The sequence below is a fragment of the Aedes albopictus genome, chromosome 1 (assembly GCF_035046485.1).
Source record: "Aedes albopictus strain Foshan chromosome 1, AalbF5, whole genome shotgun sequence".
NCBI lineage: Eukaryota > Metazoa > Arthropoda > Insecta > Diptera > Culicidae > Aedes > Aedes albopictus.
Window position 1 is genome coordinate 149933699 of NC_085136.1, and position 17115 is coordinate 149950813.

At 43.6% G+C, this 17115-nt stretch overlaps 2 protein-coding genes across 6 annotated transcripts in view; both read left to right on the plus strand.

Annotated features, from left to right (window-relative positions):
- Nucleotides 1-17115, plus strand: part of LOC109425028 (fasciclin-1) — a 622197-nt gene that overhangs the window by 277452 nt on the left and 327630 nt on the right. The gene's annotated exons all lie outside the window — the stretch shown is intronic.
- LOC109421891 (jerky protein homolog-like) lies at nucleotides 1753-11083 on the plus strand. The gene is made up of 2 exons (XM_029861825.2): nucleotides 1753-2883; nucleotides 9441-11083. Exons 1-2 carry the CDS (start codon nucleotides 2860-2862, stop codon nucleotides 11064-11066), a joined length of 1650 nt encoding a protein of 549 aa, XP_029717685.2. The 5' UTR covers nucleotides 1753-2859; the 3' UTR covers nucleotides 11067-11083.

A 17115-nucleotide genomic window follows, 5' to 3' on the forward strand; every position in this document is an offset into this window, starting at 1 on the left:
AGTTTGAAAAAAATTAAAGAAATAGTGAAAAGCAAAATAGTGTTTTACTTGGGTTCTTGACCAGCGAAACGTGCCGACCCTAAGAGTCTCGCTCGCTAGGCGTGGTTCTTCCGACCCGCCAAGTAACACATTCGATCCTTCAGATGTTATAGCTTGTCATACCATAGAAACAAATGCAGTAAACAGTATCTAACACATTCGTTTGCTTCATGTTTGTTGCTATTTGTGTTGTTGAAAAATTTGAAACAAAAATGTTTGCATTGAGAAGGACCGTAATGGACCGTAATAAAGTAATAAATTACTTTAACCAATTGAGAAATATCTTTTCTTATCGAAACAGTAACTATCATTGTGTTTGGAAATTTAATATTTTATTTGTGAGATTTTTTTTCTTTTCTATGTTGTTTCATTTTTTGACCACTTTGTGCAACTTCAAATTTTAATCATCTAGTTTACAGAGCCCTATTTTTTAACTTTTACAAGTAACATCAACAAAGTTCCGAAGTTCCAACTTTCTCTCGCATTTTGAATATTCTGCAGTTTTTCTAGCCATAATTTTACATGATAACGTTTTAGTGTTCACATTAAATCATATGGATACAAACCCTTTTGCTCCACACTTCGACTCAACCTGTATTAACTGTCTCGCACAGCACACATCGCAAAATTGTAATACCTGCTGCTACCGGAAATGTCATCGCTCGCTACGGCTGGCTAGCCAATCAATGGATAATTTTGCCCACCGTAAGTTGGCGTGAAGTTGATGGTCATGGACATTGTAATTTGAAATAACAGCAAGATTTTCAAACGGTTTTTTCGAGCGCAACAGATTATGATATTCTTCTTCTTCCTGTCCCTACAAATTCTAATTCAAAAAAGTTAAAAAAAATACATCAAAACAGCTTAAAACACTTTGTTTTGCATAGCTCTGCCACATCATAACGAAATCGTTCTCATTTTTATAGACGGGTAACTAAGCAAAAATTCATGTCACAGACAAATAGACGTAACACTGGTGACATTTCCAATGGCCGTTACGTTAAGTTACGGTTCTTAATTTGCTGCCCATCCACAATCGTCGATATGGAAGATTTAACATTGATACTCCCATTTCAACGGAGCATAAGTGATAGCGAAAATTGTACGTACGTTGTTGGCCCATGCACCACATGCTTGTTCGATATTTTTATCGGTACGCTACTCTGACAGTATTTTACAGTTTTAATTGATATCAACTGCACAGAACAGATTGAGTATAGAACGTGGTAAAAACACAGAAAGTTATGTTGTTAAGTGACGACATTACGATCAGAAACGGCACAGTTGTTCATTGTTTGTAGTAAAATTCACCTACCAGTAGCAAAAAAAAAAACAAATAATAAGCCAAAATAAATAAGGTGCTTAAATTTGTGAGGAGTTTATCAGAGATTTTGGAATCATTCGACTAAAATTTTTGATAACTATGGGAGCTTTTCGTTATGGAAAAAAAATGTTGATAATTTCACAGCATTGCCAACGTTTCGATCCTTGGATTGGGATCTTCCTCAGGGCTCGATATAAACTAATCAACGCTTTTCCGTGACTGAAAGCAGAAAAACTTCCATATTTATCATAGAATAATAAAGCTATTCAAGACCGCTTCCAATAAACAATTTAGTTTCCCAACCTCGGAAAAACTTTTGTAAAACCCATAATTATCGCAATCATTTTGCCTCGTAACACATATTATATAAACAACTTCATTAGATGCGAATAATAATTCCCAGTATTATACCCGTCCGACGCACGTAGTTAGGCAACATGAATGCACCCAGAGCTAATACCGCACTGTAACGGTTTCGGTTTAACATATGTTTCATTATCCTTTCATTTCCACCGGCTCTCACCGGTCGGTGCGGTGTCATCGAAAGGTCCCCTTCCAACGTTGTTACAGATATGTTCTACCAGGCTCACCAGCTAGCAACGCAGCGAACAACTTCCACCAGGTCGCCGCAGTAAGTAATCATCATTTTGGATGGATTCCACTGCAGGCAGCAGCTCAGGTCCACACAGCATTACCGGTGCTGTCGTGTAAGCTGTATAATTAAGCATCAGCAGCATCCTACTGAACCTAGCAGAACGAAGAGCACGGGGCGTATTCCTCATCAGGGAATAAACATTTCGACCTAGCTTTTTCAATCAAATGTGCTAATGGCGTTTCTCACTAGTCGCTACATCATCCATATTAGGAGTATTATAAACTAAGCCCTAGTAGTACACATTTCATCCATTTCAGCATTTTGTAGTACGCAGTGAAAACAGCACTAGTGCGGCATTAATTAAATTAGAAGCATAAACTAGGAAGCGCGCGACAACGAAAAACGAACACGCGTGTCCCAGACTGTCAAATGAAAATAAAACTTGCAACTCTTCCCGCTCGTTTGCCGGTTCGGAGCGAAACGGTCACATGCGCCCCAGCTGCTCGTTCAGTCTTCCTGTGTGCACCTTCTCTCTCTCTCTCTCACGAAACCCGCGTGCTTTGTCAGAGGGGCTTCGTCTCTCATAGCACGCTCCGACGCATACTCACACAACGCGCGTGTATGACGAGATTTCGTAGAACACAGAACCCGCCCAAAGGCTACACCACTACAAACCCCGTGCTATACGAACGGTTGGTTGTTGGTGGTACTTTTTCGTTTCGTTTCTCTACGGCCGGGCGAGTCGAAGTCGAGTACAGCTCTACTTGAACGACACAGACGATCGATAGATGCGATGAACGCGGTTCGCAGTCGGTGTATGACAAAGTCTGTGCAGTGTGAAAATAGGCAAATAAATTAGTGTGATTTTCTTCAACGGCACGCGGAAATCAACGGCCACAGAATGGAGATGATGGAAGTCCCGGTGGTAAGTAATTGAATGTCGATGGTAATTAGTACTGTAAAGGAAGCTTTTGCTTCTCGGATTGAAATGGGACTTCATGGTGATGTTTTTCTCCGGCGGCTACCCGTGCGCGTGCAGGGCTGCCAGTTGGGCGTATTTTATTAAGTAAACAAAAGTGTATGTCAAGATGTTTTTTTTGCAGTGCAAACACGGTCATTAGCCTGTGTATGCTGGCAAAATTCTTTTGTTCTTTGACTTTTACTGCGTGCTCTGTTTTGGTGCTGTGCTGCTCACTCTAACGGGAATTTTGAACACAGTGCTCGCAGTAAAAGTCAAAATCTCACAGCAGCAGAGACTAATAGGGCACTGTACTGTTTTGATTTCGTATGGGATTTTGACATTTCCTGGCCTTGTTTACAAAATCTCAATAAAAGCGAAAGAGAGGGAGAGAACTTCGTGCAGAGCCCTATACGGAACCGCCAAACTACTCAAAATTGAGTTCTTTTGACGCAATTCTATAATTCGGCCCAATAAGCCAAAATTTGAGTAGATCTATTAAACTCACGCTAGGTGGATTGCCTTTACCCCCAGCTAAAAAATATACTCAAGAGTAGGTAAATTCAACCTAAGACCTCCCTCATTCAACTCAATTTTGAGTAAACCGACATTTACCCAAATTTTGCTTATTGGGGTCAAGGACCCCCTTTGGGTAGATGCATCTCTGTTTGTTTTTGACAAAATTGGTGAGCCAGAGAAGGAAGACAACCTAATTTTGGGTAATGAGTTTATTCGATATACTCAAATTTGCGTAAAATAGACCCAAATATTAGGTAGTTTGGATTTTTCGTGTATATCTGACTGGCTCTCTTCCATTTATTTTGTTTCGTTTGAACAACGCCTTCTGATTTTTTATTTATTCCTTAGGGAAGATTCAAAAATTACGTCCATCGTTTTTCGGGATTTCTAGACCCCCCCTCCCCCCTCTGTCACGCAATTTCCCCATACCCAATACACGTACTGTCACACTTTTCTAGACCCCCCCCCCCTCCCCCAAATGTTATACGTAATTTTTTTAACGTTCCCTTACATGAAATGATAACCAAAACAATTGATTACGGCATGTCGAGATGGGGTTATTATGAAAAATGAATGTATAACAAATAAAGTTTTCTAGTATTGTAAATTTAAACCAAGATTGACGCCCAAGTGATTCTTTTATTTTAGTTACTTTGAATGGAATATTATTTTGGTGGCTCTAGTGAAACTGAGTGATTTTATCTACTATTTAGTTGATTTTTCTGGTAAACTATTCTGGGAAAAAAATTTGTTATGCCAAAGGGATTTTCTTTGTATAGTAACAGAGAACAGACATCCAGGCTAAAGTATATTTTATTCAGAAAGTTGTGTAAGGATTTGAATCTTCACTTGAGTAAGGTTGCAAACCAATACATGATGAAAACACTAACGCCACCAAACATTATATTGCCACAGTCAGTGGTGAATTGAAAGATTTCAAGTGGTGAATTAAATTAGTATGGGAAATTAACCGATTGCAGGTCCTCCTCGAGCATTGTCCATGTCTCGTGTCCATAGCGGACCACCGGACTTATTTAGTGCCGGATTTAGACTTCAGGGGGCCCGGGGCAAACCCTTTCAAATGGGCCCCCAAAACCAAATTTTCTAATTTTTGAAATTTTTACTGTTTTTTTGCGGATTCAAAAAACCTCATATCATACAACTGTTTGTTTATTTAAAAAAAATTTATATTTGAAAAATATTCATTTGTTATTATTTTTTATACAGTACATTTGTTTCATTGAAATGTTCAGGCCGAATATGTCTTCTGAAAATGGCTTCTGATATCTATAAAAAGTGTACGTTTTGCAGTGCCATCCCCAAAATTTCCGACAGATGGCAAACGATTCGAACATTCATTTTGATTTATGGTTCAACTTCCAAGATGCTGCTGGAACCTTCAGTTTTATTGTGTAAATGGCATTTTGTTCAGTAAGTACATGTATTTTGAAATTTCATCCAAATTCATAACATTTATGCAAGTTTTAAATCTTTGCTTTCAGTTCTAAACCTGAAATAATGGAACATAGAATAACTTTACTTGGGTTTCTATAATTCTATGAGTATTTTGTGGTATCCGAGCTCTCCTTTTTGGCTGATCCGCCATCAGCCGATTTTTTTTACTAATTTCAACACAAACCAACATGGACGTCCGTCCGTCACAACAACGTTCACTAAACCGAGTTCTCATCTCACATCAAGCACGTGTTTACACATGCTTGACGTTTTGAAACATTTCGGACAAGTTAGCCCTCATCTAGGAACACGTTAATATAAATCCATTCAAACACGGTAATTCAAAAGTACTCGTGTACGTCAAGATAAAGTAATTCAAATAATTACAACTTTTGAAGTATATCGCTTTTCAACATTTGACACCATTAGATACTACATATTTCAATATTCAAATTGAGCAAAGATAGGACTCTTGAAGGCAACGGTAACAATATATCTCAAAAATGTTGGTAAAACTCAAAATATAGATATGTTAAACCGCTGTTTCGAGATGTTTTTGGAGGCTAAGTTTCTGTTTCTAATTTCCAAATATCTCCAAAAGTCTTTTTTTTTAGCAGTTGTTTTCAGAATTTAAATTTCACGAACTCTATTTAGAAACACTTTTGTCCAGCAATTTGAAGCCACGAAGAGATGTTTCTATTGGAAAAGAATTTTCAAAATATTTTTAAAGAAAATTGAGTACACCAAAGTTAAGAGAAAACATCGTGTTATGTAAACATTGAATACTGTACACAAAAGTTATATATTTTTTATTTGGATTTATTCTCAAGTGAAAAGATACATATATAAATGACTAGAAATATGGAGTCTAGAAACCCTTAAGGAATCCAATTATGACTGATATAGGACATGTATAAAATATGAACGCCTACTTTAATGCATTTATATGGTTTGGTTGAAATATATTATAATGCTTCGGGATTCTTGGGGGCCACCACTAATCGAGGGGCCCGGGGCACTTGCCCCCCTTAAATCCGGGCCTGGTCTTATTAGCGTTTTGTACATGGTTCATTTGGTGCGTGGGTGAAACTTTTTCGACCACAGTTTCTTCTGGAGCCCGTAGTAGGCCCGACTTCCACTGATGATGCGCCTCCGAATTTCATGACTCACGTTGTTGTCAGCCGTCAGTATAAGGATCCGAGGTAGACGAATTCCTCCACCACCTCTAAAGTATCCCCGTTTATCGTAATATTACTACCCAGACGGATTCGGTCGTGTTCGGTTCCGCCTACCAGCATGTACTTTGTTTCTGAGGCATTCACCACCAGTCCGACCTTTGCTGCTTCGCGTTACAGGCGGGTGTACAGCTCTACCACCGTTGCAAATGTTCTGGCGATAATGTCCATGTCGTCCGCAAAGCACACAAACTGACCGGATTTAGTGAAAACTGTTCCCTGGCTGTTGAGCCCGGCTCGTCGCATCACACATTCCAGAGCAATGTTGAAGAGTAGACATGAGAGTCAATCACCTTGCCGCAGTCCCCCGGCGAGATTCGAATGAACTGGACAGTTCAACTGAAACCCTTACGCAGTTTTGCAGACCGTCCATCGTTGCTTTAATCGGTCTAGTCAGCTTCCCAGGAAAGCCGTTTTCGTCCATAATTTTCCATAGCTCTGCGCGGTCGATACTGTCGTATGCCACTTTGAAGTCGATGAACAGATGGGACGTTGGAACCTGGTATTCACGGCATTTCTGGAGGATTTGCCGTACGGTGAAGATCTGGTCTGTTATCGACCGGCCGTCGATGAAGCCGGCTTGATAACTTCCCACGAACTCGTTAGTTTTAGGTGACTGACGACGGGGATGATCTGGGATAGCACTTTGTAGGCAGCATTCAGAATAGTGATCGCCCTGAAGATCTCACACTCCAAATGGTCATCTTTCTTGTGAATGGGGCAGATTACCCCTTCCTTCCACTCCTCCGGTTGCTGTTCGGTTTCCCAGTCTTGACTACTAACTGGTGCAGACAGGCGGTCAACTTTTCTAGGCCCATCTTAATGAGTTCAGCTGCGATACCATCCTTATCAGCTGCTTTGTTGGTTTCGAGCTGGTGAATGGCATCCTTAACTTCCCTCAGCGTGGGATTTGGTTCATTTCCGTCCTCCGCTACACTGACGTCGCCGTTTCCTCCTTTGCCGTGGTCTCCCGTGCCTACGTTCTCCAAGCCATTCAGGTGCTGATCCAGCTATCGATCACCTCACTTCCGTTCCCGTCTTTATCCCTGCATATTTCGGCTCGCGGCACGAAGCCGTTGCGGGATGCGTTGAGCTTCTGATAGAACCTCCGTGTTTCTTGGGAACGGCACAACAGTTCCAATTCTTCGCACTCCACTTCTTCCAGGCGGCGCCCTGTCTCCCGAAAGAGGCGGGTCTCCTGTTTCCGTTTCTGTTTGTAATGTTCCACGTTCTGTCGGGTCCCTTGCCGCAGCATTACCGCACTCGCTGCGTTCTTCTTCTCCATAACCGTTTTGCACTCTTCGTCGAACCATTCGTTCCGTCGATTCCGTTCCACGTATCCGATGGTGCTCTCGGCTGCGTCGTTGATGGCTGCTTTCACTGTACTCCAGCAGTCCTCTAGAGGGGCCTCATCAAGGTCGCTCTCGTCTACGTGGCCATGAGATTCTGCGCATATGCTGAGGCGACATCCGCTTGTTTCAGTCGCTCTAGGTTGTACCGTGGCGGTCGCCGGTACCGTACATTGTTGATGACGGAGAGTTTTGGGCGCAATTTGTCCATCACCAGATAGTGGTCGGAGTCGATGTTGGCGCCACGATAGGTCCTGACGTCGATAATGCCGGAGAAGTGCCGTCCGTCAATCAGACAGTGGTTGATTTGAGATTTCGTCTGCTGTAGTGATCTCCAGGTGTAATGTTAAGGGAGGCTGTGCTGGAAAAAGGTGACATATTTTTGAAGGCAGCGAAATCAATGAGTCATAGGCCGTTTTCGTTCGTCTGCTGGTGGGCGCTGAACTTACCAATCGTCGGTCTGAATTCCTCCTCCTGGCCTACCTGAGCGTTTTAATCTCCTATGATGATCTTGACGTCGTGGCTTGGGCAGCGATCGTACTCGCGTTCGAGCTGCGCGTAAAATGCGTCCTTGTCATCATCAGTGCTTCTGGATTGTAGGCTGTGCACGTTTATTATGCTGAAGTTGAAGAATCGGCCCTTGATCCTCAACCTGCACATTCTTTCGTCGATCGGCCACCAACTGATCACGTGCCTCTGCATGTCGCCCATCACTGCTGTTCCCAGCTCACGTGTGTTGCCGCAACTCTGGTATATAGCGCCACGATGCCGAACCCGCGGTCCTTCAGTAGATCGGCGAGTATGCGGGTGCTCCCAATGAAGTTGAGAGATCGGCAGTTCCACGTACCGAGTTTCCAATCGTAAGTCCTTTTTGTTTTCTGGGGTCGTTGCCGTTGGTCTCGGTTCGTATCATTGCGTTGCTGATTTTCCGTTACAATGATTTTTTTACGGCTGGCTCGTAGGGCCTGACACCAACCCCCTACTTTTCGGAGGACCATAGTGCATAGTTGAGCTTGGAGTCCTTCTCTGGCACTCGAAAGTCCCACGGGAAGCCAGAGCGCAGCTTCAAAGTCTCAACACGATTCATAATCCCAGTCTGGTTAGATAATATATACTGAAACAATTTTAGGATACTAGATTCCGGTATTGCTACTAACCTGCCGAAAATCCCGAGCATTGTGCGGTATAAAATCATGGGCCCGAAAATTCGGATTTTCCGGCACCCACGGTGATCGGACCTCCAGTTAGCCTAGTGGTTAAGGCTATGGATTGCCAATCCGGAGACGGCGGGATCGATTCCCGTTCCGGTCGGAAACATTTTCTCGACTCCCTGGGCATAGTGTATCATTGTACTTGCCTCACAATATACAAATTCATGCAATGGCTGGCAAAGAAAGCCCTTCAATTAATAACTGTGGAAATGCTCAAAGAACACTAAGTTGAAGAGAGACTGGCCAAGTTTCAGTGGGAACGTAGAGCCATAGAAAAGAAGAAGAAGAAGAAGAAGAAGGTGATCGGTCCTGACATTTCAGTTTCGTGGGTAGTCGAGTACCCCACCGGCATTCTACGGGTGTTTTTGCTGGCAATATTACGGTTAAATACATATTACATAACAGTGGATTTGTAACATCAAATCAACGCAAACGCATAAGTCCTTTTAGAAGTATTCTAAGAATTTGGCAAAATTGAGCTTAAATAAGTTTACCTACAGGAATTATGCTAATGCGTATACATACTTTTTGGTGGTTCTGAAAAATTAACATTGGATATCTTTTTTACTGAATATGTCTATTTAGGATATCCAAGAGTTTAGTGTCCACATAGTTTGATTTTCGAAGAATATTACCGTGAAGCCCATAATTGTACTACATAATTGCCCTACCAGAAGAAAAAAAATCCAAACGTCTCATGATCGAATCGTTTTTCCGATGTAAATTATTATTACGAATTTAACGGCTTTTTCCAGGATCCTCAGCGATTCAAGATGCGCCAGCGCCGGTCCTTCTCGTTGGCGGAGAAAATGAAAATTCTGGACCGTTTGGGCCAAGGCCAGAGCGCTACGAAGATTGCTCGCGATTACAATGTCAACGAATCAACAATTCGACACATGCGTAAACAGGAAGCCACAATTCGTTTGGCGGCACAGTCAATGACGTCAAAGGTGGCATTGGGCTCCAAACGAAACCGAAATCTGCAAATGTCCAAGATGGAAGCCTGTCTTACCACATGGTTGGATGATCTCCGCGCCAAACGGCTACCCGTGTGGCACCACAAAATCAAATCCAAGGCGTTGCAACTCTACGACCTCCTCGGCAAACACGAAGTGTACGAACATATAGGGTTCGCGGCTAGTACTGGATGGTTCGAGAGGTTCAAAAAGAAATATGATCTCTTCGAACTGAGGCCATACGAAGATCGTCCTCCACCGACCGAAATTGAGTTCAAAACTACCATGCAGAGTGCGATCCAAGAAGGGCACATCTCTCTTGGCCAGATATTCACTGTAGAGACCAGCTCCTTCCACTGGAAGTGTCTTCCTGGTGTCGAAAGTGAAGAAAAAGCAACGGTGTTGTTCTGTTGTGACGCTTCCGGGAACTTTGTCACCCTACCTAAACTTTACGGCCCCAAAGCCTCCAAGGAATCAACTGCTGATTCAGTGTTCGTAAAATGCGACATACCGGAATCAATCACAAGTCAAGATGTTCGTGACTGGTTTTACAAAATATTTGTACCAAAGGCTGAAAGCTACCTCAAAAAGTCTAACCATCCTGACCGAGCAATTGTATTGCTAGCCAATGACCAGAATCATCCAACCGATTTGGAGCATTATTCATTTGATGTCGCCACGATTCCTCCAGGATGCAACCCCACCTGTTTACCTACCGCTCAAGGCATTCTAGTTCATTTCAACGCAGTCTATTTGAAACAGCTGAGCTTGAAAATGAAGCAAGCCGTTCAATTTGGAGAAACATTTCAGGATGCTTGGAGTGAATTCTCTTTCGAGGAAACAACGGAAGTTCTAAAATCCACCATCGCGAACCTTGACAAAAGAGCGATCACAAATGGCTGGTCCTATTTGCTCGATACACCGCACGAAGACTTTTCCAATGACGCAATTCTTCAAGACACAGTTGCAATCCTTCACTCTATTGGTTTGGCAAGCGTTACAGTGGAAGCGCTGAAAGCTCAAATCACTCCTCGAGAGCTCACTAACGAGGAGGTCGTGCAAATTTTCTTCAAGCACCAGAAAGAGTTAGAGGGCATGAATCAAATGCATTTCGTGTCGGAACCCAGCGAAGCTGCGTGCTCCTCCCCCAAAGAAATGGATCCCGTTGAAAAAAGAATGCTTGTCTCTGAAATAAACCACCACCTGGCGGCGCTAGTTTCGGCTAGGAAATTTTTCGATCACAAGGACAAGAACAAGGTACGAGCGGAGGCCATCGCCAAGCGGCTGAAGCAGGTGGGCATCTGGATACGTGAGATGAGAAACGAAATCTATCCTACTGATCCTATGGATGGAATCCCGTTGGACGTTAAGGTTGAACCGTTTGAAATCGAGCTGGAGGTAGAATCGTTAGACAGTGACGAATAAAGAGTTCATAAGTGAAACAGTACGCCTTTTTGTTCTGAAAGAAATTCTTTTGTGGGTATTGCTAGTTCCGCTCGTTAACTTTCACCCTCTTTGGAGCTTGTACATTGCAATAGGAAAAATCTAGTGTGAAGCGGACCTGGTGTGGTGGTTAGAACACTTGACTATCACGCCGAGGACCTGGGATCGAATCTCACTCCCGACATACTCACAATATGTGGGTTCTTCCTTCGGAAGGGAAATAAAGCGTGGGTCCCGAGATGGGGTCTAGGGTTAAAAATCTCGTTAATACAGACGCTAAAAAAAAGAAAAATCTAGAATATTCGTGGACGTTTCATGGATTCTGTCTTCATCTTCTTTTCTTAGCGTAACGTCTCAACTGAAACAAAGCTTTCCGAGCAGAAACGAATAACTTACACATAAATGCAGCATATCAAACTTAGGTATCATACCAAGACAAGGTATTGCTCGGTTACTCAGGTATTGAAAATAACTTATATTGGTATTTTGTTGGAATTGATAAGTTATTGGTTTGGTGTTGAGGACTGCTTGAAATATTATTCAATTATGGAAAAATCGCTATTTAATCGGCGATCATTATTTATGTACGTAAGGTCCACCGGGGCAAGTTGAAACGGGTGGGGCAAGATGAAACAGCGGATTAAAATGATATTTTCAGATAATGACAAACAATTGGATTGCCATAAAACATAGTTTTCGATTCAAACAATCTTTTAACGAAGGATAAATTTCCAAATTGTATTGAAATCTGTTTCAAAACTGCGCGTTTCATCTTGCCCCGGTGTACCTTATTGCCATACCTGAGGCGTGTTATGCACAGAATATACGTCTGTTATTATTTTAGGTATTTTACCTCTGATGCAGGGCTTATTAATACCTCATTCAGGTTGTAGGTATTTGGTTTTCCATACCTGAGTTTGGTATTTATCATCTTGTAAACTGTAACTGTTGAAATAACGAAGAAACTTCTGAAGAATTTTTTACAATAATTTCCTGATGAACGTAAGTAAGTAAGTTCCTGATGAACGCAAGACAGTAAGTAGAAATCTTTTTTTTTATCTCTTGAATCCCAAGAATTCAGGAATTTGAGCCCCGAAAGTTAAGTGTGTGAACTACGTAACGACTTCGAATTGTCACAAAAAGTACAAAGCAAGACATCATTCTCAATTGCTGTTGACTTGTGAAGTTTTACACTTCCCTTGGCTATAAGCACTAGTTAAACAGAGCAATTTGGTCACACAAAACTTATCAAGTGAGCGACTCAAAACGACAGCCGGCGAATAAAACATACGAAAATTTCCTACAAGCTTTCGAGGATCGAGGGTACCTTGAAAAGGGATGGAACCTTTTTTCTACTTCCCACTTTCACACTCCCACTTTCTCGCCCTCACTCACGTGACTCGAGCAAGCATTAATGAAAACTTTTCACCTCCCCCCTTTTCATTGTGCCCAACGCAACGTAGTTGTCGGACTCGGAGCAGCATCCTTCAAGTTTCTTATTGTCCCCGTCGTCTTTCTTTACAAGCTTACCCGACCGCTTCCGCCTCTGGTACCCGCACTCGAAAGTAAACTTTCCGGGCTTGGTAAATATTAGCTTCCCTTTCCTCTCCCACAACGATTCCACTAAGCGTTTTACTGAGTCTGGGACTCCACTGGGGAAGAATTTTCAACAAGAAGGGAAATTTTAATTACTGGATCATATTTCCCTCCATCTTACGACTCCAACTGGCGACAGCGCAAACAGACACATCCTTTTCGTCTCGGAGTCCCGGAATCTGGTGTCTATATTTATCTGAGCAGTCTCCTCCGTCGTCCGTGGTAGTCGTATGAGAGATAGGAGCAAAAACACAAGAAATACCCTCGGAAATGTTCCTCCCGGGGACAATCATCTGGATAAGGACGTGAGCGAGCGGGCAGGGGCGGACGTGACTCAGTGCTTGGGAGGCCGAGGTTGTCACTATTAAAAGCTTGTTGCTCTAAACTGGCGTTAGTGGTGCTATTTTAACTAATTTTACAACCAACTGGAATAATTGTGTTGGGATTTGGGAAATAGATTTATAACGAGAGCATAGAGCAAAATGTGGCTTCCATTTGAGAAGCTGAGTCTGCTAGGATTATGTGGCAGCAGGGGATGATAAAAATCAACAATTTAGCAGACAATCAGTTAAATGCTGATAACTATGTATTCCGACATTCGTTTTCTCATCGCACAGATATATTCTGTTGGATATCCTAGAGAATTTTATATTTTTTTTTTTCAGAAAGGGAGGTTGTAGGGGCGTATCTGTTGATCCCAAAGAGTTTTAGTTACCAAGAGATCTCAGGGCGTCCCAAGGGGTTTCAGAGGGTACTGGGACATGTCAGAGGCGTTCCAGATGGTCTCAGAGGCGTCTCAGGGGGTCTCAGGAGCTACATAGGTTCTCGAGGAAGCTTCAGAGACATTGTACAGGGGTTAAGGGGGTTCCAGGGAGCCTCAGGAGCGCTTCGATAGGTCTCAGAGAGTCTAAGCGGAATTCTAGGGTTCTTAGGGGTGTTTCAGGAGATGTTAGGGGCGTTTTTCGCAGGAGGCATCAGGATGGTTCCAGGGAGTACCGGGAGGTTCAGGGTGTTTCATGGGATCTCAGTGGATTTCAGGAGGGTTAAAGGGCATCTCTAGGGTGCTTCATCTTAGAAGCGTTTCAGAGGCGTTTTAGGGAACCTCAGGGGAGTTTTAAGGGGCCCAAGTGGATTACAGGTCTCAGGGATGCTTCAGGGGGTCCCAAAAGGTTTCAGGAGATCTCGCGAGACACATTTCAATGGGGTTGCAGTGGCGTTCAAATGGTCTCAGAGGCGTTTAAGGGGTTCTCGGGGCCGGAGAGGCGCTTCAAAAGGGTTTCAGGGGTCTTTAGGGGATCCTAGGTCCTTTGGGATCCTTGGAGGATACGAGCGTTTCAGCGAATCTCATGGGGTACCTGGAGGCTTCAGAGGGCCTCAGGTAGTGATTTAGGGGGGTTTATAGGGCTTTCGGCGGGGTATCGGGAAGCCTCAGGGGAGTTTAAGGGGGTTTCAGTAGCTTTCCAGGGGGCCTCTAGGGCGCTTCAAGAGATGTCAGAAATGTTGTTGTAGGGGTCTCAGATACGTTTCAGGGGAGTCTAAGAAGGTGCACAAAAAGTACCGGAATGTCTCACTGGCGTTTCAGTGGGTTTCAGGGGGTCGCAGTAGGGTAGTTCCAAGTGACCTCTAGGGTGCTTCAAGGGATCTTATGCAAGAATGTTTTCGATCACTTGGCAACCGGTTGACTCATTTGTCCATAACTCAGTTCAGTAGCATAATATTAAAATGTGGTGTTCGGCAAACTTGTAGATGAGTGTATAATTATCACCAAGGACGTCATATTCTAACTCTTATGTATACGCTGTGAAAGCGCTAGTACCACCTACTCATACTAAACGATCCAAAAATTCGGTGGTACTAACAGTTTTACGCCGTAAATATTAGAGTTAGAATATTGCGTCCTTGGTGATAACTAAAGGAAAAACACTAATATACAAGTTTGCCGAACATCACATTTAAATATTATGCTTCTGAACTGAGTTATAGACAAATGAGTCAAATGATTGCAAAGTAATCGAAAACATCCTTGATCTTATGGGGTCTCAGTGGCATTTTAGGGGGTCTCAGGAGGTTTCCAGGGGGCTTTTAGGGCACTTCAAGAGATCTCAGGGCCGTTTTAGGGGGTGTCAGATGCATTTCGCGGGTGTTCAAGAGGATGTCCAGGGGGTATCTTGAGATCTCAGTGGCGTTCCAGTGGGTTTCAGGGGGTAGCGATAGATCGCAGGGCGCTTCAGGCGGTCTTGTGGAGTACTTTCAGTCCCTATGACGTCTCATGTGGCCTCATGAGGTTTCAGGGGGTCTTGTAAGGTCTCCAAGGGATTCACGGGGGTCACCAGAGCGTTTCAGAGGATCTCAGGGCGATCCAGGGGTTCTCAAACGCGTGTCGGACCGTCCAAGGGGGTTTGAGGGGGTACATGGAGGTGTCAGGGTCGTTACAGAGCATTTTAGGAGGTTTTCAGGGGCCCTCAATGATTTCAAGGGCATTTCAGGGAGTCCCAAAAGAGCTTAGGGGCGTTTTTTTTTTCCTCCCCTTTTGGGGAAATTAAGCCACTATGTGTCAAGTAATCAGCTTCTGCCACGCAAGTCGTCTGCCAGCCAGGTGCAATGGAATTCATAAACTCCAAGACCTTCCCAAGTTCTGCAGACCAGATCTCACTGGGTTGCAAGCAACCACTATTTAAGAATTGTCTGCGCGTGTATAAAGCACCACAGCTGCAAGCAGATGTTCCGAGGTTTCACGTTCCGTATTACAGAAACGACAGATATCACTCTGAATCTGGCGAATATTTTTTAAGTGATACCTGCTCGGGCAGTGTCCAGTTACTCGGCTCAGGTGCGATTCAGAAGGATTCACGAAATTTCAAGGGCACCTGGAGGTCTCTGAAGTGTTTCAGTGGGAGTCATGGGGCTCCTGCAGGTCTCAAGAGCGTTGCAAGGGGTCTCAGGAGGTTTCAGGGAGTCTCACGGAGTTTCAGGGGGATTCCTACTATTGAAACGCTCCTGAAATCTCCGTAATCCCTTCGAAATGCCTCTGAATGCCCTTAAACTAATGAGACTCCTCCATAAACACCTTTAAAACCCTTCAAATACTCATGAAATGCCTCGAAACGCCTCTGAAAACTTCTTAGTCTTATTGAAATACCCAAGCAATCCCCGTAATCAAATACCCCTGAAATCCCTTGAAACACCCTCAACTCTTCAGGACGACGTTCGTCGTATATATTGAAGTTCTCCTCACACGACACTGAAAACGCCTTGAAACGCTTCTGAAACGTCCATAGGTACAATGAAACGCCCTTGCAATCCCCGTAATCAATTTGAAATGCTTCTGAAACTCCTTGGAACGCCTTTAACAGGTTCCAGAAACTCTCTGAAACGCACCCGAAAACCTCTTGAAGTGTCCCTGAAATGCTATCAAGCGCCCCTAAAACCTCTCGAACCTTTGTTTAAAAGCTCCTGAGATCTCCTCTCCTGGAATCACCATTGAAGTCTCTTGAAACGTCTCTAAAACCCCTAATACTATTGAAACTCCCCTGAAATCCCCGTGAACCCATTAAAACACCTACGAAGCCTGTCGAAACGCGCTTAACTAGCGCCTGAAATCCCCTGAAACCACCTCTTGAAATGCCTCTGAAGATCCTTGGAACACCTTTCAGTGGGTTATCTAAGAACTTCCTGGGAGCCCCTTTGTCCCCATACCAAATGCCCTGGAGCAAGACCTATTCTCGCGAACTGAGTTTCCTCATTAAAGTCCTGAGTTAATTGTGCACAAAATTTCCTCCTAGCCGGGGCCCGTGGCGTAGTTGGTCACACGTTCGCTTCATATGTGGATGATCATGGGTTTGATTCCCAGCCCCGGCACTTGCAACACTTGCAATTTTTCGTCAGTTGCTCTTCCCCCGAGAGTAGCTGACATTGACCCTCTTCTGAGCCTACGGCTCAAACGGACCCGGATACCTGGACATCGGCGAACTGCAACTCATAATGGACCCCCAATCGGACTGGAAAAGGAACAACAGCCACCCATCCACATCCCCGTGCTCTTCATTCTACCATTAACAGAGTAGAACAGTGAAAGAAGCACACAGGCAACCAGTTCAATATAGAAGAATAGAATAGAGTACATCTAGGCGCTGTACAAAGTCTAAGTGCAGCTGTCAATTGTTATCGCTCACGTAGTGCCCAAGTGGACAATAGAGCTGTAAATTAGGTTAAGTGATTAAGAATAAAAAAAAAAATTTCCTCCCAGCCTATAGAGGATCTAGTGAATCTACTCCGTTGTGGTCATGCGGGTTCCCCCGAATGTCCCGTTTGTGCAGGTGTTTGCCACATGTGGTGGGGACATTACTCCAAACAATCCCGTGCAGATGATGCGTAAATACGAGCTTGGCTGAAGTGCGGCTCTATCGAGTATCGCCCAAATCGTGAAGAGGAGAAG

Coding starts and splice junctions, on each gene's coding strand:
- LOC109421891 (XM_029861825.2), top strand. CDS start 2,860: ATGGAGATGATGGAAGTCCCGGTG. Junction 2,884..9,440: donor AGATGATGGAAGTCCCGGTG/GTAAGTAATTGA, acceptor GGCTTTTTCCAG/GATCCTCAGCGATTCAAGAT.